The following is a 25,002-nucleotide window of genomic DNA, read 5'->3' on the forward strand; positions in this document are numbered from 1 at the left end:
CTGTTAGCCACAAACTATTAAGTGATTCTGTGATCCTGCCTCAGCCTACCTCACAGGCAGAGTCTGCCTGAACCATCGGATGAAGGCTCAAGAAGAGACACAAGTCCTAGATTTCCACGCCATTTCAGGAGGGGTGGATATGCTGAGGGCTTTCAGAGCCCCACTCACCCAAGGTTCAGGCAAAAATTCGAAATAAAGACGTGCAAGTGAAAAGTAAGGCACAGATGAATAGATCCAGTTCACGGTCACAATGAATTCAGCACCGTATCGATGCTCACACGTGCCATGGAGATTCTCCACAATAACAAGCAAGAGTTTAGAGAATGCAGTCTTCCTGTCTACAGAAACAACAACGTGGAGAACACTCAACACCGGGGTTGAGCTATCCTAGGAGCTAACTAGGTAGTTTTTGTTGCCTGTGCTTCCCCAGTGGTGCCAGCGGTAAAGAACCTGCCTGCCAATGCAGGAGACTTAAGAGACGTGGGTTCGATCCCTGGGAGAGGAAGATCCCCTGCAGGAGGAAATGGCAACCCACTCTAGCATTCTTGCCTGGAGAACCCCATGGACAGAGGAGCCCGGCGGGTTCCTCTGGGGACCAACCATCGGGTCGCACAGAGTTGGACACGACTGAAGTGAAGTGGCACGCACCCACGCATGTGAAATAATGTGAATTTTCCTGCATGTCGGGGATAGAGGTACCCTGCCAGTAACTCCTCTGATGAACCAGCCTCACCCCAGAGAGAATGCCTCACCCACGCTGGTTAAAACACCCGTTCGTTCTGACCGGAAGCTCTCACCCCGGGCAGCCTGTTACCTCTTGCAGCCTGATCTCCTCCGGCTGGAGGATGTCCAGCACCCCGCTGCTCTGAATCTCCGGGAGATCCTGCCAGAGGTTGAATCTCGAGTGGGGGTTGCTGAGCAGGCAGATCTGGGGCAGGGCCTTCCTCTCAGGTGGGCTTGCTGGTTCCTCCTCCTCCCCTTCATCTTCCTCTGGAGCCTCCTCGCTGGATGGGCACCCGTCAGCAGCACCTTGTATTTCTGCATCCTGTTGCCTCCTGGTCTCAATCTCTTGGAGAGTTGATTTATCTCGGTATTCCTGATACAGGAGCCCTGAAATCAAATCAAACCGTTTTGAAGACACGATAGAGATTTCAGATACGGAGCTTTCCGAATCGCTAAGTCACAGCTTTTGACTCCTGAAAGTGAAAGAGTTAAAGTGTCAGTCGCTCAGTCCTGTCTGACTCTTTGTGACCCCATGGACTGTAGCCCGCCAGGCTCCTCTGTCCATGGGATTCTCCAGGCAAGAATACTGGAGTGGGTTGCCAGTCCCTTCTCCAGGGGATCTTCCTGACCCAAGGATCGAACCCAGGTCTCCTGCATGGCAGGCAGATACTTTACCATCTGAGCCACCAGGGATCAAGGGCAAATAAATGCTTTGCCTATGAAAACACAAAGAAAGCCAGACCCCCACAGGTCTCAGGGAAGGGCCACTGAACGAACTGCCACTGTCTTCATTTCTTGGGAAGGATCTGCACACATAAGTTTATTTTTTCTTTCTAACAAGGAATAAAGAAATCACTGAATAGAATCAAAATCCAGTCGCACAAATAAATGCTTCTCACATCTATAACCAGCAAACAACAAGGATCTAGAACTTGTCATGTTAATAACCAACGTGTACAGAGTCAATGGAAATAGCCTGATTATGTTTCAGCATCCCAGCAGGACGCTTCTCAAAGCCTTAAATGCTTCAGTATTAAAACTCAAGTCTATTCATCGGTGAAATGGGAGTCGTTGTAAATTCTCATTTTGAAGGAAAAAAAAAACCAATATTTCACCAACCTTATGATTCAAAAGGGAAACATTCCTTTTTTTTTTTCTTTCGTACTTTTAGATTTACTTCCCTGATCTGAAATAAGTGCCTTCTGAGTCTCCAAGGAGATTTAGGGGTACAGAGGAGTCAGTAAAAATGCAGCACCTCCATGGGGAAAAATTCCTTTTCGGATGTCCTGGCCACAGGGCGAGGGATGGTCTCCCCACAGAGGAGCAGCAGAAAGTTTCAGGGGCAAGAAGGCTCCCGGCCCAGGGAGAGGGGAGGCGGGGCTGCCCTGCTGGCAATGAGGCTGGGAAGAGAAGAGGGTTACCCAAGGGTTTTATCTATCCTGTGGGCAAAAGGCAAGCCCCAGGGAGGGGAAGCCCCTTAGGCAAGCAGCTCTGGTCTACATCGTAGGAGGCCCTCGGACGGGAAGAAAGAAGCCATGCCCATTCTCCAGGGGAGCCGTGATGCAGGCCCGCACACCGTGGTGGGGGAAGGATGGGGCCGTGTGCCTGATCCAGGGATAGTTACAAGGTGTAAGACGGGGCCTGGTGATTGGCTGGTGCTGGGCAACGAGTGATATTCAGGTGACTAGTTGGCAGGGGAGGTCTGGTGGCCCTGTTCAGGAGATGGGGAACGTGGGAGGAGGGTCTGACTGGGGATAGGGTGGTGGAGAGATGCAAGTCCACCTGATGGCTAAGCAGGTGGAGAGAACCGGTGGGCAGCTGGACTCGTCTGGAGCCTGGGAGAGCAGCTGGCGCCCTTGATATTCCTATCTATAAAAACAAAGATGGGGACCTCCCTGGTGGTCCAGTGGCTATGACTCTGCTCTCTCAATCAGGGGGCCCGGGTTCAATTCCTGGTCAGGGAACTAGATCCCACGTGCCGCAACAAATATCAAAGATCCTGTGTGCCACAGCTAAGATATGGCACAAACTGCCCCCACCCCCCCAAAAAAGATGATTTTCCTGGGAAAGTTCTAACAGGGATAAGTTAGAATAATACTTAGAATATTAGAATATTAATTATTCTAATTAAGTAGAATATTCTAATAATTATTCTTAATACTTTTTTAAGCTGGATAAGTGTACTACTTGTAAAGCACTTTCTCATGCAATGCAATATAAATATTACCTATTATTCCTTCTTTAATTGCTAAGTACATCTAACCTGAAGAAAAAAGGAAAGGAAAAACAGACCCTCTTCTAAATCCTGAAAAATGGCTGGATAAATTATATTCATAGTTTATAAATAATAGGAACCCAATAAATTATGTGTGGGTTAAATTACTTGGCTTCTTATGCTCCATAATGCTAAATTATACATCCTTTATGATTAGTATAGCTTTACTTAAAAAAAATTATGTGATTTTACATTAGAATCTAGCAGATTACAACAAGGAGTTAATCTGACAAAGCAATGAAAAAGAAAATCTAAATCTATGCTAAATGCAACGCAGATTGAACTGTAATGGTAGAGGTTTAAAGTCACTACACAAACGGTTCAGTGATGAGCATAAGACATAACTATTGTTGGCAACATTGTATCAATTAATCTTCTGTGATTTCAATACTATTTTTATGGAGGTTTAAAAGAAAAGACTCTGATGCTGGGAGAGATTGGGGGCAGAAGGAGAAGGGGATGACAGAGGATGAGATGGCTGGATGGCATCACCGACTCGATGGACGTGAGTTTGAGTGAACTCCGGGAGTTGGTGATGGACAGGGAGGCTTGGCATGCTGCGATTCATGGGGTCGCAAAGAGCAACTGAGCGACTGAACTGAACTGAAAGAAACCAGGGGAACTTCCCTGGTGGTCCAGTGGTTAAGAATTTGCCTGCCAATACAGAGGACATGGGTTTGATCCCTGGACAAGCTGCTTTTATTTATTTATTGGTTTTTATATGTGGCTGCTTGAGAATGTGAGGCATGGAGCTATGGCAGCCATCTGGTGACATGAAGCCCAAATGCTAAGAATGGAGGAGAGAAAGCAGCTAGGTGATTGTTTGACTTGAACCAACTCAAGAACTTTCTTCCTCATTCCTAGACCCATTAAAACAGAATACTTTCATTCTTTCATGTCATTTTCTTTTAAGCTGGATATTCTAGTACACTCAGCCAAAGACTCCCAATACAAGTAATTTTTAGCATTTTCTTAAAACTTTATACTTCTTTCTGAAGCCTTCAGCACTTGAATTTAAGTACCAGTTTTCCTGGAGTTACTGTGATTACAAAGGATTATCTGACACACTGTGTAACCATTTTTTTTTGGTAATGTGTTTATTTTTATTGGCCTTAAAATTCAGATTACAATAGAAACAAAGTAGACGTGACTGAAGAACTAGATTAGCTGACCAAAGTTTTGTATCTGAGATATACTGCTGATGCATCATGTTTTTCAATTTTGTACATTCATTTAGCAAAGTTAACTTTACCTGTAAAAGCCTGCACCTGGAATTATATCCAAGCAGAATTAGAAGGCTCAGTTCTCATCTCTCCTAATTAAAATGATCTGTATCGGGCTGGCCATGCTGCCCTGCAGAAGGAGGATAAGCAAGGCTCCTGGAGTCCTTCAAAATCTTTCTTTTTGAAGAGAATCTTTTCTTTTTTTTTCTTTGAATTCTTCAGATAGAAACTTCCAAAGGGCAGGGAATTTTAATTTTTAGTGAGGACCTCCTAGGCCCCAAGCATTTGCTAGGTGCCAGAGGAAGGCAATGGCACCCCACTCCAGTTCTCTTGCCTAGAAAATCCCATGGACGGAGGAGCCTGGTGAGCTGCAGTCCATGGGGTCACTAAGAGTCGGACATGACTGAGCGACTTCACTTTCACTTTTCACTTTCATGCACTGGAGAAGGAAATGGCAACCCACTCCAATGTTCTTGCCTGGAGAATCCCAGGGACGGGGGAGCCCGGGGGGCTGCCATCTCTGGGGTCGCACAGAGTCGGACATGACTGAAGCGACTTAGCAGCAGCAGCAGAGACAACCACAGGACACACACGCACGTGTGCACATGCAAACACACACACGCACAATCACAGGGCCTCGGGGTCTATGATCTTCAGGGCCACCAGCAATGACAACTGTATACCACGCCACACACAGTCCTGGCATCATTCTGTCCTGGCCTGAGTGGGAGCCACCTCAGTCCAACACAGTGGTGCATAATTGCCCAGCGTCTTCCCACTTTCCTCCCCTCTTAACTCTGCATCTTTAGGAACATGTTGTCCTCTCCTGATACCTGGCAAAGAATCCCCTTCATTCACTGAGCTAAGTGGGAGCAGCTGGCCTCTTGTAGGAATCTGCTTGGCATAGGCCTCAAGTCGAGGACGAAGGATGTGAGAAGGAGGCAGCCTTGTCCCTGCGTGTTCAGCACATCTGTTGAGCACCTACCCAGGATCCAGCCCAGAAGCCGGAAACACATATTCACCATGACACCAGCCCATGGTGGGAGAAACGCCTGAGGATGTCAGTCTCCACTGTTCACCACAGCAGGAAACCCAGGGCCAGGAGGAGCGCAGTACCCCAGTTCAGGGCTTCCAACTCCCAGCCTTGAGCTGATGCCACTGGCTCTCCAGGAAGGAGGTCTCCGCACGCCCACACTGCAGAAGGGAGCCTCTCTCTCCGTGATTCGAGGCACGGATCTCCCCACCCCCACCCCGATTTCCTTCCTAGTTCTGACGTTGATCCTAGCCAGAGATATCCCTTTCTAGAGGGTGGGAGTCAAGGCTCCCAGCGTATGCTGAGGCCGCAGTGGCCCTCCTGGCTATAAAGGGCAACGTGACCAAGGTGGGACAAAAGGATTTTCGTGGGTGCCTGTCCTCAGAACAGCGCCTCTCCATTTGCCCCAGCAAACAAAGGGAAAAGCCACCACCACCCAGCCCCACATGCAGGGGGCTGGGAACAAAATCCCTGGAGTCTGGCGAGGCTTAACTGTAGTGCTCCACCCTCAGCTTTGCAGGGGCTCGGCTCCTCCCAGGGTTCAGTCCAGAAAAACCCCAGCCAGGGGAGGAGGGAACTTGCCTGAAAAGTCTCCTAAACGCTGGTGTCCCAGGGCAAAGGAAGCCCCCTTCTACCAGAGACATTTTGTGTCTGCCCAAGTGTTTGGCATGAGGGACAATGATGATCAATTTAGGGAAGGACATTTTCAAGTCAAAATTTTAATTCCAATGAATAAACTCTCCTCTGACAACACCAAAGAGCAGAAAAGATCTCAAGGCCATCCCGTTCCCCTCGTTACCCACTCACGGCCCCCTCTGGTGAGGACAATGAGAACTAGTTCGACGTCATCGACAGTTCTTGACTTTTAAATGAAAGTGGTTGGGTTCTTGGGACGCCACGCCTTCTCACTCCACCATCTGCTTTCACAGAGTCTCAGCTGCAGCTGTGTGGCAGCTGGACAGGCAGGCTGTGCCCCAGACTTCCAGCCACACTCTGGACAGGCAGGTGGAACCAGGCTTCTCTCCCTAACCCGTGGAGTGAGGGTGGGGGCCTCTGAGGCTTCTCTCTACTGTACCTCTCCTCCCGGGAGCAAAGTTGGTCACTGCTTCTCCTTCCAGAATGGCTCCAGTCAGCCTGACTGTCTGCACAGACCCGTGCCCGCACCCCCGCCCCCTGCAGACTCCTCTCTCTTTCCAGGTCTACCCCAGGCCCCTGGGATGGCCAGGGTGGCTCACCGAGCCCTCCCTCCTGCACGGCCCAGAAGCACTTCACCCCTGGACGTGCTGGCAGAAGAGATAAGAGGACAGAGAGCCCTCCTCGCCCAGGAAAGAGCTGGGCAAGTACACCTGTCCAAGGGAGCAGGAAAGAAACACATTTGCTCAAGCCCAATTATACAGCTTACTAGTAACATGCGGCAGTTTTGTCTATGGAACCATTAGAGCCAAATACGTTAATAACCTTCCTCGTCAGGTGCGTTTTGCCCAGGTGAAACGCAACTGCATTCCAGGAGCAGGGGAACCCGGAGCCCACCAGGAGCTCCCCGTTTCCCCCCAGTGACGCCGCGCCACCGCCAGAGACACCCACCTATTTGTTCAATGAGGTTTCTCCAGGAGTCGGCGGGAATAGGGTGGATCATCTGCAAGGCCTCGGTGAGCGTGGTGGGGCTGTCTGCGAGGGCCGGGAACTCCTCGGGCGTAGCCCCATTTCCTGGGGTAGAGGACGACTCGCTGTAGGAGGGGCAGGGCGTGTTATTTTTAAGCAGCGACCCACCTCGGCCAGCCCGCGAGAGGCGTCCGCACGGGCGGCCCTGGCCAGCTGGACTCTGCCCGGGTTGTCCAGGCCGAGCGGCCGCAGCCGCCGCCGCCCCTCCCGGCCGAGCGCGCTCCACAGGCCCTTTTTGTCACCACACCAGGGCGCGACCGGGTGATTCATTCCCACCCCAGCCCGCCCAGACCTTCGTGTTTTCGGAGCTCGCGGGCAGGCGTCGGAAACTTGGCGCGCCCTGCCCGCTCCGCGGCGCCGCGCGGCCGCTCCGACGGGTCCCGCGGCCAGGAGCCCTGCGCGCACTGCGCACCCCGCGCCTCGCGCGGTCACACGGCCCCCTGTGCCCTCCGGGTAGCGACCGCCCCAGGGCCACGCGGCGCGGAGTCTGGGAGCCCAACGAGGCGCGTGCGCCCAGGGCGCCCGGGAGAGGGCGCGGGAGGCGGCCAGGACGGGGACCAGGGTGTCCGGCTGGGGTGCACCCCCGACCCCAGGCGGCGTGCCGGCACGACTAGGGACCGCGGGGGGCAGTGAGGGGCGGCGGGGTCCGCGGGGAGGGGTGCGGGGGACAGGCCGTTCGGGTAGGCGTCCCTGGCCGGAGACGCGAGTTGGGGCCACAGACGCGCAGCGGCGGCGCTCGGGGGTCGGCACGGCCGCTCGTCCTCACCTGCCGGGCAGGTGTCCCGCCGCTGAGTCGCGCGCGTCGCTCTCCGAGGTGGAGCTGTCGTGGTCCACGGCGCAGGCGGCGTTGAAGGCTGCGGCCAGCAGCTCCATGAGGGCCGGCAGCCAGGCCGGCTCTGGGGCCGGGTCGGGAGCCGCGCTGGGGGCCCCGAGCCGGGCCGGGGGCGACGAACGGGCTCCGGAGCGGGGTCACCGCGCGCTCGGCTCGAGCCGGAGCTGCCGCCGCCGCCGCCGCCGCCGCCGCCGCCGAGTGCTCCAGCAGGCGGGCGGGCGGGCGCGCGCCTGGAGGCTCCCGGGGTTGCCACGGCAACGGGGGAGGCGGGAGGGGCGCGCGCGGCGGGGGCGAGGCCGGGCGGCAGCCGGGCGGGGGAGCCCGGACCTGTCGTGACCCGGGCCCACAGGGAGCCGACTGCGGCCCTGGACCTTCCCGCCGGATCCGCGCCTCCCTCCTCGGCCGCGGGCCTTGCCCCACCAGAGGAGACTTGGAGGGCAGGATGGGTGGGGGCCGGCGCGCTGCGGTCTTGGTCTTCTCGGCCCTTTCTCGACATCTAGCCAGACCTCGCCAGATAGCGGGGCGAGCTTGGAAGGTAGGGGCGAGGTGACCCTCTGCCCGGTTGGCCCTCGAACCCCCGCCTTGCCCACGCCGCACATCCTCTGTGGTCCTTCACAGGGACTGGCCAGGAGACCCCTCTCTCTGCTGTCCTGGGTCCAGCCCCGAGAGGGACCCTCGAGGGCGTCTGCTGCTGACCAGACTATGGAGAGGGGGCCAGCGCGGAGACTTCTCACGGAGGAGTCTGGCTGCCCCCAGGTACCCCGAGGCCTTGGCGGCCCGGGATGGGTACAGGGGAGCGAGAGGAGGAGAAGCAAAGTGTCTTCAATCCTCCACTCAGTTCCCCTGCCCACTCACACTGACTTTTGGAAGGGCTTCCTGGGTGGCTCAGTGGTAAAGAAAACTGCCCACCAAGCAAGAGATGTGGGTTCGATCCCTGGCTATGGAAGATCCCCTGGAGGAGGAAATGGCAACCCATTCCAGTATTCTTGCCTGGAAAATCCCATGGACAGAGGAGCCTGGCGGGCTACAGTCCATGGGGTCGCAAAGAGTCAGCCACGACTTAGCAACTAAACAACAACAGCCTCTGTGTTAGCTAGTTTAACTGGCTTAGGGATACAGAGAGCAAACATGGGGAACCAGTGGAGGGGAGTGCGAGCGGTCGGGTGTGAAGCAGAAATCTAGAGGGAACACTCCAAAACCCGACTCCAAGTCCAGCAAGACAAGTGGCTGCAGTCCCCGGAGCCCTTTTCTGCGCGCAGCCCGTGCCTCTCGTCGCTCCCCTGGGCAGTGTGGATGTCCGACAGCCGTCTCTGTGAGCCAAGACCAACCCAACTCTCCGGAGGGTACGTGGGGGCAGGGCAGTGCAGTGCAGACCAAAGTGGGAAATCTCCGCACCTTCCCCTGCACGGTCCTCCCACGGGGCATTTGTTTAAATTAACAAAGTCCCCGATGCAAATACTCCTGGTGGGAGGTGTTCATCGACTAGTTAGCCGTTTGGTATTAATTGGAGAAGGCAATGGCACCCCACTCCAGGACTCTTACCTGGAAAATCCCATGGACGGAGGAGCCTGGAAGGCTGCAGTCCATGGGGTTGCTGAGGGTCGGACACGACTGAGCGACTTCACTTTCACTTTTATTTTCATGCATTGGAGAAGGAAATGGCAACCCACTCCAGTGTTCTTGCCTGGAGAACCCCGGGGACGGGGGAGCCTGGTGGGCTGCCATCTATGGGGTCGAACAGAGTTGGACACGACTGAAGTGACTTAGCAGCAGTAGCAGCAGCAGCAAGCCAGCTGCCTAGAGCTCACAGCAAAGGTGAGAAAGCATTTTAGGGAGGGGCCTTCTTGCCTCAGTTCAGTTCAGTTCAGTTCCGTCACTCAGTCATGTCCCACTCTTTGTGACCCCAAGGACTGCAGCATGCTAGGCTTCCCTGTCCCTCACCAACTCCCAGAATCTATTCAAGCTCATGTCCATTGAGTCACTGATGCCATCCAACCAGCTCATCCTCTGTCGTCCCCTTCTCCTGCCTTCAATCTTTCCCAGCATCAAGGTCTTTTCAAATGAGTCAGTTCTTCTTGCCCGGAGGGAACTAACTCCCCTACACAGACTACATCGGGTGCCCCTGGCGATCGGGCACATTCCACTCAACAATAGGTGTTCAGGCTGACACAAACCAGTTCCTATAGCTGCCCTGTAGCCCCATTCCCCTGGGAAGGGCCAGAAAGGACAGGTCTGGTCTCTTCTTGCCCTTAAGGCCCCAGGATATTTGCATGACAACCATCTGGTCATTTCTCTTTCCAGCCCAAGCCCCTCCCTTCCTTGACTCATTCTGAGTACCTCCAGACAGCCCTCTCTCGAGCTCTGCACTTTCATCCATCAACTGGCCATCTCCACCAGAAGTCTGCTAAATACTCCACCAATGCACACATTCCCCCTGCCAGATGCCTCCCCAGCCAACCAGGAGACCAGGCAGAACCCAGAGCCAGCCTTGAGTGCTCTTGTATGTCATGTCACCCCCCTGGTCAGTGCCTCACTGAGTCCCCTGAATCCCTAAAGGCTTTCAAAGCAGTCCCCTCTTTGGTACTTGGACACCCCCCCACACACACACCTGCTCTGTTCAGGCTTCCCTTGTGGCTCAGCTGGTAAAGAATCTACCTGCAGTGCGGGAGACCTGGGTTCCATTTCTGGGTTGGGAAGATCCCCTGGAGAAGGGAAAGGCTACCCACCCCAGTATCCTGGCCTGGAGAATTCCATGGACTGTATAGTCCATGGGGTCGAAAAGAGGCAGACACAAATGAGTCACTTTCACTTTCACTCTTTCTGTCCAGCCTTCTCTCTGTCCCCCTTTTAACCTATGGGTCTGCTTTTGTCTCTTCTCTGCTTAACAAGCCTCTGTTGGGGTCCCAGTCCCTGTGGGTGAAGGCCACCTCCTGGCTCTGTAGCAGGCTCTTTGCCAGGTATGCCACTCCTGGCCATCTTCCTCTGCTAGGACTCTGCCCACCCCACCCCCTAAGTCCTCACCCTTCCTGGTTGAGGCTCCCTAGGGCATCACCCCTGGGCCTTTAGCTCCGTGTACCCGGCGGCACCGCCTGGCACTCTATTCGAGGTGAATGGGGCTGTCCCTACACTGAGACATGCAGTGGTCTCCCTGGCGTCCTGGTGTCTTTCCTCGGGGTCCCAGGAGGTGCAGTGGGTGGGCAGTCACTGGGACCTGCTGCTTTGCGAAGTTTCAACGCCCCTGAAACTTGGTATAAAACTAAACGGAAGCTGGGAACACAGTGCTGCACCGAGGAGGAAAGATGCTTTATTTTAAAATCAGAAAACATTCAAGTGAAATTATGTATATTAAGATGAGTATAATAAAACCTTCCAATTGAAAAATAAGCTAAAAATATCCTTCTAATTATAAAATCAGTTTAGAAAGTCACTGAGTTCTGAAGGCATATCACCTGAAGCTACATTCCATTCCCCATGTTCTATTTTCTATCACACGTGGTGCTTACTGGGCAGGCTAGTATTAAAACCTCTATTTAACTGACATTTTGTTCTGAATCATTCACAGAATAAAGTGCCGGTAAGTATTTCACGTATTTATGCTCCATTAATCCACAGTTGTTACCCTGTAAACGTTTGTGAAGGAATTAATGATATGTGTCTTAAAAAATTTTTTTAATTTTTACGTATTTTATCTAAAGATTATTTCTTACTTTGGGTTATAAAAGAAGTGGATTCTTTTTATGTAGCAACCTTAGCCTTCAGGAGTTCTCATTTAAATGTTTACAAACATAACATTTTATGTTTATGAAATGTTAACTTTATTCTGAGGGAGAATTGTTGGAAGCAGAAGGAAGCTTAGAAATGATCTGGTCCAGTTCTTATTTAGAAAAAGAAGAAGCAGAACCAGAGGGTTGAAATGACAAGCCCAAGATCCCAAAGCTGGCTAATGGTTGATTTTGGAAGTCTGTGCTAGTGAGTCAAGACTGAATTGTGTGGGATAAGGAACTGCAAATTTCTGTTTTCTTATTCTAAGTATTTTTAGGGGGACTTCCTTGGTGGTCCAGTGGTTGAGAATCCGCCCTCAGTGCAGGGGACTCCAGTTTGATCCCTTGTTGGGGAACTTGTTGAGATCCCACATGCCTCCGGGCAACTAAACCCGAGTGACACAACTAGAGAGCCTATGCATGGCAAGGAAAGAGCCCACGCAGTCAAGTGAAAGAATGAATCAGTAAATACTTTTCAAAAATGTAGGGTCATATGATATACCACCAGATTACTAAATGTTAAAATGCATCTGTATGCTTAAATCTAATAGGAAAGTGACTCTGTAGTGAGAAGACAATCCTCAAATATACACTTAAAATCTTCTAGAAACAGGTACTTGCTAACTCTTAATTAACTATATATTTTAAATCTATAAACACAATTTATTTTTGTCACTCTTAAGACTTTTTCAGTTGCCTTGAAAATCAACACATTTAAACCAGAGAGGCAGTGCCAGCCGTCAATCCACAGAAGCTAAGTGGACCTCCCAAATTAGGACAATTAGGAAAAGGACAAGACATAGTTTCTCTCACTGCAGCTCCAAGAGAAGCCATTCAGTTCAGTCCAGTTGCTCAGTCGTGTCTGACTCTTTGCAACCCCTTGGACTGCAGCATGCCAGGCTTCCCTGTCCATCACTAACTCCCGGAGCTTGCTCAAACTCATGTCCAATGAGTCGGTGAGATAAGAAGGTTTACCCCCAAGAAGACTCTTCTGAAAGTAGATTCTTCTGTTGCAGAGTTGGAACTGTTTCACTGGTGACGTGGAGGTGGAGATTTTCCCTTGCTTTTTACCGTGGGGCTCATTTGTAAATGTGGGATCGTCACATGTTATAGAAATGTTTCAAACACAATCACTTTATCCCTGTTTATTAATCTTACCTAAAGAGAGGTATGGCCTTTTCCTTGGGCTCCTGGGAGGAGACCTAGCTAAGCCCCTGGAATTGGCTTGAGTGTCTTTGCTTACCCCGGGGCTGGGACCACATCAGATAAGGTGGAGGCTTCGGGCCCTGTGACAACAACTCAGCCTCCAGAGGGGCTGAAGATGGTGGCCAGCCACCTGGGTACCTGTCAGTTCTAGCTGGTGGAGCCCCAGTAAAAACCCTGGGCGCCCAGGCTCAGAGGAGCTTCCTGGCGGGCGGTATTGTCACATACTGCTCCCCGGGGATGTTGGCTCTGTCTGCAGTTTCATAGGGACAAGACAACTGAAAGTTCCGAGTGGAACTTTTCCGGATGCTGTCCTGTGCATCTCTACCCTTGTCTGATTTAAAACTGTAGCTTTTCACTGTAATAAACCATAACCGTAAGTAATAGCTCTGAGTCCTTCTCATGAATTTTGGAACTGACGGAGGTCCTGCGGGCTGTCCCCAACGTTGCAAACCTTGAATCCAGCCCAGAGTACGGTGACTACGTTCCTCTTACAGCCTTCAGTTTTCTTCATCTCTTTTTCTCTCCCGCAGTCTGCCCCATACACAGCTGGCGGGTTGGTTTTCCTCAAACACATGTGTTTCCACCCATCTGCTGTCTTCAGTGAGCCCCCACCCCAGTACCCTGCTGGTACTTCCTTGCTAACAGAGTTAAGGTGCAGCCTGGAGTGGGGCTGCCGCTGAATGAGAGGAGATATTCACGATACCTATGACAAAGTTCTCCAAAATCAGCAAGGAAAAAGCAAGCAGAAATACTCAAATATTGGCAAGAGAAATGAACAGTCAGTTCTGCAAAGAAGACATCCCAAAGGCCGAAAGGGTGGGAAACAGTCTTTTTACCCTCATTACTAGTCAAAAAAGCATATAAAAGTCACAATGAGAAGTCATGGCATCCATTCTGACCCAGGGAGCTGGGTCACCCCTGAGAGCAACCACGGCTCTGTCTTTGCTCTGCTTGCTCTGCCCCGTTATTACCCACTTTCGTGGTTCCTCTTCCCAGTGACCTGAGGTGTGGGGATGGGGCAGCTCTGAAGATATCATTTATCTCTGCATCTCCAGCATCCTGCCCATCCAGGAGGCCTCGGGAAACAGTCAGTGAATCAAAAAATATGGGGAAGTTGATAGGTGTTCTGTTGCCATCGTTCTTCTGCAGTTATTGAGTATAGCTAATATTAGCATGCCCTTGGTATTACATCTTGCCCTTCTTTGGTTAATGAAGATATTTCTTTAACTGACCTCTTTGGGAACTAGCAGGCTTTTGGGGTTTGATGCCTCAAGTGTTGAGGCTGTAACTGACCTGCTGTGGCGAATCAAAAAACCTATGAAAACTGGATTCACTGTTTTGGTGAAGTGAGGAGCGTTTTGTTTTTGTTCTTTTTTGACATGGTTGCTAGGGTGGACGATTGTTATAGTTTTGCTTAAATAGGGAAAAACCTAGAGGGGTAAAGAGATGCATGCAAATATTTGTCTGGTTTAGGGAGATATGTGAGATGTGAGTGTTGGACAGGTTTTAGTGATCACGGGAAGCAGCCATTGTGGTCTTAGGGCTTAGCTGCCGAAGATTTGACATTGCTGTGTTGAATACATCTTTGGAATCAAAAATAGGCAGCCAAGCTTTGCTCCACTTCCAGGCACGAGAGGGGTCTGGTGAAATGTCAGAATTTCCAAAGCACTTTGATGGTTCACGAGTCCCTAGTACCGTCCTTCAAAGGCTGAGACAAATAGTGGCCATATAGTCAATTATGAGATGCAGACAATTGTATGGCCTTGATGGAAATGTATTTCTCAAAACAGGCTCCCCAAAATAACTCATGGGTAAAACACTGTAATGCTCTGTCTTTATCTGAAACTGTGGAACGTGAGAGAGGGCCTGGAATATGGGTCTGTTTGGAACATTACTAACCAAGGAGCCAGAAACACATGGGGTCTGAGGATTTTGATTGTGAGTGATGTCATATACTTTGACCAATAGGAGCATTTTGAAATAAGAGGGACCTAAGGGAAAATGTGGTTATTTCCAAAATATGTTGAGGATGAAATTTGGAGAAAATGAGATTGTGAGTTGCCTCTGTACACATCAGTTACATGTTAGACTGTGGCCATTAGGGTTTATACACTCTTAGTTGGAACTCAAACTGTGAAAGCATTAATACCCTACTTCCTTCCATTTAAACATTTAATCATTTTAAATCACTTTACAAATAATATAGTTAGATCTAATTTAGTTCTATATTAATTAGACCATTTTGTAAACTATAGTATGCTATACACATAGAAAATGATACTATTATTATTATTTGGAAGTCTGCACTTATTGTAATGGAGAATGCATTGCCTTAACTATTAACCAAATGTAGTAAAATTATTTAAGGTATGACACCAGAAAGAAAAAGATGTCCATTCATAAATAAAATAGGCTTGAAGGAAAAGCATGTTTTAATAGTTGACAAAATTAATAACAACATTATTCATACATTGTTCCTTGAAAATTGCAAATAATTGGATTTTAGAGAAATGCTTTCCTTAGCAAGAAGTAGAGCAAAAACTTCTTATTTCCTACTGAAACAAACCACCTTGCCCTTAACATCCACTAGAAAGAATGTTCTATGTTGAGTCACCAGGACTAAACGTTCAAGGATTTAGAGTCTCATAAAAAGACCAAGAGTTCTTTGGTAGAGACTGGTCACTTTACAAGAGCTATTACAGGCTTGGATGAGGTGTCCTACCAGACAGGGTGCCTGCTTCCAGGCCCTGACTGCCCATCACCATGTTGACAAAAATGCCTTTCATCCCAGGAATTCAAAGCTTTTGACTCCTGTTGGGAGTATCTATTTGAAGGCTCTGAAAATTTCAGAAAACTAAGATCATGGCATCTGGTCCCATCACTTCATGGGAAATAGATGGGGAAACAGTGTAAGACTTTATTTTTCTGGGCTCTAAAATCACTGCAGATGGTGATTGCAGCCATGAAATTAAAAGATGCTTACTCCTTGGAAGGAAAGTTATGACCAACCTAGATAGCATATTCAAAAGCAGAGACATTATTTTGCCAACAAAGGTCCGTTTAGTCAAGGCTATGGTTTTTCCAGTAGTCATGTATGGATGTGAGAGTTGGACTGTGAAGAAAGCTGAGCACTGAAGAATTGATGCTTTTGAACTGTGGTGTTGGAGAAGACTCTTGAGAGTCCCTTGGACTGCAAGGAGATCTAACCAGTCCATTCTAAAGATCAGTCCTGGGTGTTCTTTGGAAGGACTGACGCTAAAGCTGAAACTGCAGTACTTTGGCCACCTCATGCGAAGAGTTGACTCATTGGAAAAGACTCTGATGCTGGGAGGGACTGGGGGCAGGAGGAGAAGGGGATGACAGAGGATGAGATGGCTGGAAGGCATCACTGACTCGATGGACGTGAGTTTGAGTGAACTCCGGGAGTTGGTGATGGACAGGGAGGCCTGGCGTGCTGCCATTCATGGGGTCGCAAAGAGTCGGACACGACTGAGCTGGGGTCTCAAAGAGTCAGACACGACTAAGTGACTGAACTGAACTGAACTGAAATAAGGGAACTGGTGAGCACAGTGTGCAATAAAAAAAGGAATGTTATAATAAAGACAAAGCACGATATTTCAAAATCATATCAGATACACAGAAGTCAAAGAATTAAAAAACCGATCAGCCAGTGTTAGCCAAGCCTTGTGAACTCTTGTTTGCTCCTGGAGGTGGGCATGTGAGTTGATGCAACCTTTCTAGAGGGCATTCATTTCATAAATCTGCAAATGTTCATACTCTCTGGCAAAGAGATTGTACTTCTAGGAATGTATCATAATGAACTGTAGGAATCCATGTGAAAAGTTAGCAATAAGAATGTTTATTATGGTGTTATTTATCATAATGGAATAGTTGGAGTAGCCTAACTGTCTAATAATAGGAGATTGACCATTTAAACTTTGACATCTCTGTATACACTGCGATATTTAAAATGGATAATCAACAAGGACCGACTGTACAGCACAGGGAACCCCGGCCATTGTTGGGTGGCTGCCTGGATGGGAGGGGAGCCTGGGGGAGAATGGATACATACATATGTATGGCTGAGGCCCTTCGCTGTTCACCTGTACTATCGCAATATTGTTAATTGGCTATATTCCCATATAAAATAAAAAATTAAAAATAAATTATGACATGTCTCTAAAATAAAATATCATTAAAATTATATTTTTTTGCTGGAGCAGAGAACATACTTTTATTTATTCATTAAAAAAATATTCATTTATCGGGCTGCACCGTGTCTTAGCTGTGGCAGGCGAGATCTTCACTGTAGCACACACTGCGGTGCGCTTTAGCTGTTCCTTGGCAGGTGGGATCTTAGTTCCCCAGCCAGGGATCAAACCTGTGTCCCCTGCGTGCAAGGTGGATTCTTAACCACTGGACCACCAGAGAAGTCCCTAAAATGGTTTTTGAAAAATCTGGAAAGATGCCCATGATATACCGACTAGAAAAGTAGATTCCCAAACTGGATGGTAGTACAATCTTATTTTGTTTATAGAGTTAGACTTCATAGACTTTTAAACACACATATATGTTTGAAAAGGACTGGAAGAATATTTCATAGTACCAGTAGTTGATTGGTCAGATTCTGAGGGAATTTTCATCTTTTAACTCATATGTGTTTAAAAAAATTTTTTTTTGCAATAAATGTGTCACTTATGTAATAAGGGGAAAAAATGACTTGAAAACATCAATCCCTTAGTGTGCATACACTTAGAACATGAGTTTAAAGTGTTCATATGACCATAGGGAGTCCTGATGAAGTTGAAAAGGGGAGCTGAGTACAGTTCATTAGGGTACATTCTCTAGATTTACTTGGGGGAAAAACAACTCAATTCATTACATAAACCTATCTTTTAAAAAGCTCTTCAGTTTCCAAAGACTCACGAATTCAAGTTTTACAGTAGATTACTTCCTGGCATCTCTAAAATTAAAGCACTTACCTGATATTCTGATCTGCTGGGTTGTATAAATAGTCTTTTTCCCCCAGAAATCCCCCGTTACCTTCCACAAACCCACGTATACACTCCAAACCAGAATGCTGCTTTATTTTTTTCACTGAAGTCCTGGTCTCATTAAAGCAGTCATCAAAGGAATGACTGCCTCCAGTAAAAGGCAGTTCTCCTAACATCATGGCACCCCACTCCAGTACTCTTGCCTGGAAAATCCCATGGACAGAGGAGCGTGGTAGGCTGCAGTCCATGGGGTCACTAAGAGTCGGACACGACTGAGCGACTTCACTTTCAATTTTCACTTTCTACTTTCATGCATTGGAGAAGGAAATGGCAACCCACTCCAGTGCTCTTGCCTGGAGAATCCCAGGGACAGGGGAGCCTGGTGGGTTCCCATCTATGGGATCACACAGAGTGGGACATGACTGAAGGGACTTAGCAGTAGCAGCAGCAGCTCCTAACATCACAAGCCTTTCCCTGCCCTCCTGCATGGCTGTATCCCAAGTGCGCTGGCTTAAACCCCACCTCCTCCATGAAGCCCACCCTGCATCCCATCCCATGGCTAAGGATCTCCTGTAGCACTTCACCAGGGCTGCTCTTGAGGTGTGATCATTTTCTTGGAGAATGAGTTCTCTGTCCTCTTGGACTGTTCACGGAGACAGGACTCAGCCTGACTAATGCTTCCCTCCCCCCCAACTATGTCGGCAGAGACCTTGTGCATCCTGGACATTCAAGACATCATCGCCGAATGGAGGTGAAGTGGAGGAGGCTTGAAAGCACAGGCGTTCTTTTGGTCTCTTCCCAGTGTTTCTCAGTAAATTACAGTCAGAGAAATGTTCACAAACCCTTTCTTCAAACCTCCTCTCCTTGCTACTCCCTAAGCAAGTGAGTGTACTGGTAGCTGAAATACCATCATTTCCTGGGGGAAACAGCAGCTTGCCAGCAGAGAAGTGAAATTTCATTCTTGTTTCTTTACCTATTTGTTGTTCACCCCTCCCCTGAGCTGACCAGTTGATGCTTCTTTTCCTAATTTTAAACCCATGTCTCATTTTTTCCACACAGTGAAGATTGCATGCTAAATTATTGCTATTTCTAATGTGTTGCTCAGCCCTTGGAGTAGCTTTTATTTGTCACAGAGTCAGCGGGATCTCAAGGCTTGTTTCTTTGTTAGGCTCAGGGTAAGATGGTCCTTATTTGTCTCTCTTTTCTTCCTAACAATGAGGGTCTTTTGTAGGGAGTCTCAGAGGAGGGTCTTAAGCTCAGCATTCTTGCATTTGAAATTAGCATTTGTTCTTTAAAAAGAAGGAGACTCTAACCTGTCATCAGTTGAGTGTTTTCTGTAAGAAGTGATGGATTTTTACCAGGAGAGAGGAAAGCCTCGTTGACACTGTGAGTCAGAGAAATGACACAACAGAACTGGAAAATTCCTTCCTGTTGAGAGCACGTGAGCATACACAGTGTCCCTTCCTAACCCAAGGTCTCCGCTTCCTTCACAGGCTGTTAATCTCCATTGACTGTGTGTGTCTTAAAGACGGAGTGCACTAAAATTTCTGTTATGACCAACCTGAAAATCTTCAGGGGAAACAGGCGCTTGTGCATTGCTGATGGGAGAGCAAAACTGTCCCAGCTCATATGGAAGGGAACTTGCCCGTAACTAACGGAACCACACAAGTTCAATGGACCAAGTGTGTGCGTCTGTGCTCAGTTGCTTCAGTCGTGTCTGACCCTTTGCGACCCCATGAACTGTAGCCCACCAGGTTCCTCTGTCCATGGGATTTTCCCGGCAAGAATACTGGAGTGGATTGCCATGCGCAACTCCAGGGGATCTTCCTGATCCACGAATCAAAACCACATCTCCTGTGTCTCTTGCATTGAAGGCAGATTTTTTTTTTTTTTTAACTGTTGAGCCACCAGGGAAGGAGAAGGCAATGGCACCCCACTCCAGTACTCTTGCCTGGAAAATCCCATGGATGGAGGAGCCAGGTGGGCTGCAGTCCATGGAGTTGCTAAGAGTTGGACACGACTGAGTGACTTCACTTTCACTTTTCACTTTCATGCAATGGAAAAGGAAATGGCAACCCACTCCAGTGTTCTTGCCTGGAGAATCCCAGGGAAGGGGGAGCCTGGTGGGCTGCTGTCTATGGGGTCGCTAAGAGTCAGACATGACTGAAGCGACTTGGCGGCGGCAGCAGCAGCACCAGGGAAGCCCTAGACTGTTTGTGTCCCCCTACAGACCCATCCAAAGAAGATGGAGAAGCTGTATACAGTCAGCAAAAACAAGACCTGGAGCCGACTGTGGCTCAGATCATCAGCTTCTCATAGTAAAATTCAGGCTTAAAGAAAGTGGGGAAAACAACTAGGCCAGCCAGGCATGACTTGAATCAAATCCCCCATGAATATGCAGTGGAGGTAATGAATAGATTCAGGGAATTAGATCTAGTTAACAGTGTGCCTGAAGAACTATGGATGGAGGTCTGCAATATTGTACAGGAGGCAGTGAACAAAACCATTCCAAAGAAAAGGAAAAGCAAGAAGGCAAAGTGGCTATCTAAGGAGGCCTTACAAATAGCTGAAGAAAGAAGAGAAGCAAAAAGTAGGGAGAAAGGACACAGTATATCCAACTAAACACAGATTTCCAAAGAACAGCATGGAGAGACAAGAAGGCCTTCTTCAATGAACAGTGCATGAAACTAGAAGAAAATAAAAGAAGGGGAAAATCTAGAGATCTCTTCAGGAAAATCGGAAATATCAAGGGAGCATTTGGCCCAAAGATGGGCACCATAAAGGACATAAATGGTAGAGAAACTAGTAGACACTAAAGAGATCAAGAAGAGATGGAAAAAATACATGAAAGAACTGTACAGAAAAGATCCAAATGAACTGGGTTACTACGATGACGTGGTCAACCACCCAGAGCCAGACATTCTGGAGAGCAAAGCCAAGTGGGGACTAGGAAGCACTGCTGTTAATAAAACTAGTGGATGCGAAGGAATTCAGTAGAACTATTCGAAACCCTAAAGAATGATGCCATCAAGGTGTTGCATTCAATATGTCAGCAAATCTGGAAGACCCAGCAGTGGCCACAGGACTGGAAAAGGTTAATCCTCATCCCAATTCCCAAGAAGGGTAGTACTAAAGACTGTGCTAACTGTCGGACAATTGCATTCATCTCCCATGCTAGTAAGGTCATGCTTAAAATCTTGCAAGCTAGGCTTCAGCATTATGTGAACCAAGAAAGTCCAGATGTCCAAGCTGGGTTTAGAAAAGGAAGAGGAGCCAGAGATCAAATTGCCAACATGCACTGAATCATAGAGGAAGCTAGGAAAGTCCAGAAAAGTATCAACCTCTGTTTCATTGACTATGCCAAAGCCTTTGACTGTGTGGGTAATAATAAACTGTGGAAAGTTATTAAAGAGGTGGGAATACCAGATCATCTTACCTGTCTCCTGAGAAACCTGTATGCAGGTTAAGAAGCAACAGTTAGATCCCTGTATGGAACAACTGATTGGTTCAAGATTGAGAAAGGAGGGGCTGTCTGCTGTCACTCTGATTGTTTAACCTATGCCCTGAGCACATCATAAGAAATGCCAGGCTGAATGAGTTTGAAGCTGGAATCAAGACAGGCGGGATAAACATCAACAGCATCAGATATACAGATGATACCATGCTAATGGCAGAAAGTGAAAAGGAACTAAAGAGCCTCTTGATGAGGGTGAAGGAGGAGAGTGAAAGAACCAGCTTAAAACTAAATATCAAAAAAACTAAGATCATGGCATCCAGCCCCATTACTTCACGGCAAATAAGAGGGAAAAAGGTGGAAGTCATACCAGATTTCCTCTTCTTGGGCTGTAAAATCACTGTGGATGATGACTGCAGCCATGAGATCAGAAGACGTTTGCTTCTTGGCAGGAAATCTGTGACAAACCTAGACAGTGCATTGAAACGCAGAGACATTACTCTGCTGACAAAGGTCCATATAGTCAAGGATATGGTCTTCCCAGTGGTCATTTACAGTTGTAAGAGCTGGATCATAAAGAAGGCAGAGCACTGAAGAATTGATGCCTTTGAACTGTGGTGCTGGAGAAGACTCTTGAGAGCCTTCTTGGAGATGCTGTTGATGTATCTCCTTGGAGAGCAAGGAGATCAAACCAGTCAATCTTAAGGGAAATCAACCCTAAATACTCATTGAAAGGACAGATGCTAAAGTTGAAACTCCAATATTTTGGTCATCTGACACAAACAGCTGACTCATGGAAAAGTTCCTGATGCTGGGAAAGATTGAGGGCAGAAGGAGAAGAGGGCATCAGAGGATGAGATGGCTGGATGGCATCACTGATGCAATGCACATGAACTCAGGCAAACTTCAGGAGATGGTGAGGGACAGGGAAGCTTGGCGTACTGTAGTCCATGGGGCTGCAGAGTTGGACACAACTGGGCGACTGAACAACAACAACAAATTCATACACTGAAATCCTAGCCCCCAAAGTGATGGAGGTGGGGCTTTTGGAGGATGATTAGGTCATGAGGGTGGGGTCCTCATCAATGAGATTAGTGCCCTTATAAAAGAGACCCTAGAGAGATCTCTTGTCTTGGTCTTGGCTTTCCCAGCCTCAAGAACTGTGAGAAATAAATGTTTTCAGCTTACAAACCACCCATTCTATGATGTTTTGTTAGAAGGGCCTGGTCGGATTAAAACAACAGGCATTATCTTTTTGACCCAGCAATTCCATTTCTCAGAATGATGCTAAAGACATGTCCTGAAATATGAAACAAAATATGCACAAGGTTATTCTCCATGGCATTATTTTGATAGTAAAATATTGGAAACAACCTACATACCCATCCAAAGAAGGTTGGTTGACTATACCATGGTATAGTCACAGGATGAAGCCCGGTGTGGCAGAACTGAGAACGAGGAAGGTGTTTCTGAACTGGTATGGAGTGATTTCCAGAGCTAGGTGAAAGAAGCAAGGTGTGGACGACCGCATGCGATTTGTGAACTAGAGAAGAGGAAGTCATATAATTATACACCCCACTGCACCCCTGTCCGAAATAGGAAACACAGGAAAGTAAAAAGAGAAACTAGTAAAGATGGTTATTTCCAGAATTAGGGTAGAGAGTAGATCTTTCTGAGTGTACTTTTTATATAGTTTTGAATGTATAACCATGTAGATGTTTTACATATTCAAATAAAATTTTTGAAAAATTAAAAGTATGGGGGAGCATCAAATCCTAGAATTGAAAACAAACTGAAACAAATGAACCTAAGTAATTATCAAATTGATAGCATAATGAGAGAAAGAAATTCAAGCAATTTTTAAAATGTGTTCTGTTTTTGTGCTGTTACTGAGATCTATTCTAGGAATAAAAAAGAGCAAAGACATTTTAAACTTTACTTGGTAGGTGTTCTGGATTGAGTTGTGTCCCCTGAAAAGATATATTGAGATCCTAATGCCCGGTACCTTGAATGTGACTTGATTTGGAAACAGGGTCTTTGCAGATTCATGGCCTTAAGATGATATCATACTGATGAGCCCTAATCCAGTCACTGGTGTCTTGAGAAGAGGGAAATCTGGGCTCAGAGACACAGACACGTAGGCAGGAGAGCACTGCGTGAAAATGCTGGCAGAGACTGAAGCGACGCATCCACTAACTCAGGAGTGCCAAGGATGGGCAGCTCCCCAAGACTCTAGGGGAGAGGCAGGGGACAGGTTCTCCCCAGCAGCCTTCAGAGAGTGTGGCCCTGCCTCATTGTGGACTTGTGGTCTCCAAGACTGTGATAGAACAAAGTTCTGTTGTTCTTAAGCCACCCTTTGTGGTGCTTTGTTGCAACTGCCCAAGGATACTAATCTGGGAGATTAGTTATTGGTTATGGTACAGGTAGAATAACTGAAATTCTTCTTTGTGTGATCATAGAATAGAGCATTGTCCTATAGTAAATACACTGATGTTGAGAACCGAGGGCCTCATATGGAATAGGGAGGGAGGGGAGGAATGCTGGATGTTGGACTGGAATTGAAGGTGTCCATGTGAACTCACATGTGTGCATGTGTATACACACACAGGCACACGTGTTTCCTAGCTCTGTCGACTGTAGTAGCATGACTTTCCAGTAGCAATGAGCACATAGAGCCCAAAGATCTTGGTTTCTAAATATTATTCTGCATTTTTAAAATCCTTTCGGGAACTTGGACTTCTTGGAGAAATGACTGACTTTAGGACTGGGATATAGAAATTATATTAAGATCTTCCTGTGTCAGATAATGAGGAAGTGCTCAAGGACATGAAGAAATAGATCAACGGGACATAAAAGCCAGCTTAAATGGCTTTTACTGGCCAAATTCGTGACAGTTTGAACATCAACAGGAATAAGACACTAATAGATTCAATGGATATATTGAATTAAGCCACCACAACAAATAACTACCGAGAATTCACAGTAAAACTCAAAAACAAAAATAAAACAAAAAAACAAAGAAAAGGACTTCTTCATTGAAGAATATCAATTAGTATAAGAAGGAGGAATAAAAGAACATTCCCATTTTGCAATTCCCAATGTAATGGTTGATTCAGGAAGGATCATTATGGATGTTAAAAGCCACTGAGTGAAGGAAAGAGGATATGTACATGGTCTCGAACTATCACTTTTACAGATAACTTATTAGTTACAAAAGGAAAAAAATTATAGCTTTACTTTGGAGCAATCTGGCAGCATCTGAATTAACCAAACGCTCAAATTTAGCATCAGGAATAGCAGGCCAGCTAACATTGGTGCCTCTGGATGGGGTAGAGTTTGAAGTACACGCCGCCTGGATGCATTCTCGCTGAAAATGTTTAACATGAATCTCACCAAGTGTCTAGCTCTGACTGTCAGAGCTGGAGAATATAGGGAGTAAAGGAACAGGTTAAAACGCTGCACAGGGATGTAGTCAGACAAAGATATGATGGAGGCCATTCTGCAGTTGATAAGCCTGGATTTTCACAAAGTCAGTCATGGGAAAAAATGGGGAGACTGTTGAGATTACAGGAATCTAAAGAGAGCATCTGACAAATGCTCTGACAAATTAGACCTTGATTCACAAGTTTGGAAAAGACCCTGGTTCTGGGAAAGGTTGAGGGCAGGAGGAGAAGGGGGCAACAGAGGATGAGAGGGTTGGATGGCATCATCGATTCAATGGATGTGAGTTTGAGAAGACTCCGGGATTGTGAAGGACAGGGAAGCCTGGGGCGCTGCAGTCCATGAGGTTGCAAAGAATGGGACATGACTGCGCCACTGAACAACAACAATACAAACCC

The 25,002-nt window shown here is 47.7% G+C and overlaps 1 protein-coding gene across 6 annotated transcripts in view; it reads right to left on the reverse strand.

Moving 5' to 3' along the window:
• Nucleotides 1–25,002, reverse strand: part of NGEF (neuronal guanine nucleotide exchange factor) — a 128,187-nt gene that overhangs the window by 40,454 nt on the left and 62,731 nt on the right. For 5 of the 6 annotated variants that reach the window (XM_027537943.1, XM_027537940.1, XM_027537942.1 and 2 more), the window contains 2 exons: nt 6,839–6,981; nt 815–1,110 (listed from right to left, as the gene is read on the reverse strand). In XM_027537943.1, coding sequence (XP_027393744.1) covers nt 815–1,110; nt 6,839–6,981 — 439 coding nt within the window. Of the gene's footprint in view, nt 1–814; nt 1,111–6,838; nt 6,982–7,682; nt 7,916–25,002 lie in introns of those variants that run through there. The other variant, XM_027537944.1, reaches the window with a different exon arrangement.

Source organism: Bos indicus x Bos taurus, chromosome 3 (genome assembly GCF_003369695.1).
Source record: "Bos indicus x Bos taurus breed Angus x Brahman F1 hybrid chromosome 3, Bos_hybrid_MaternalHap_v2.0, whole genome shotgun sequence".
NCBI lineage: Eukaryota > Metazoa > Chordata > Mammalia > Artiodactyla > Bovidae > Bos > Bos indicus x Bos taurus.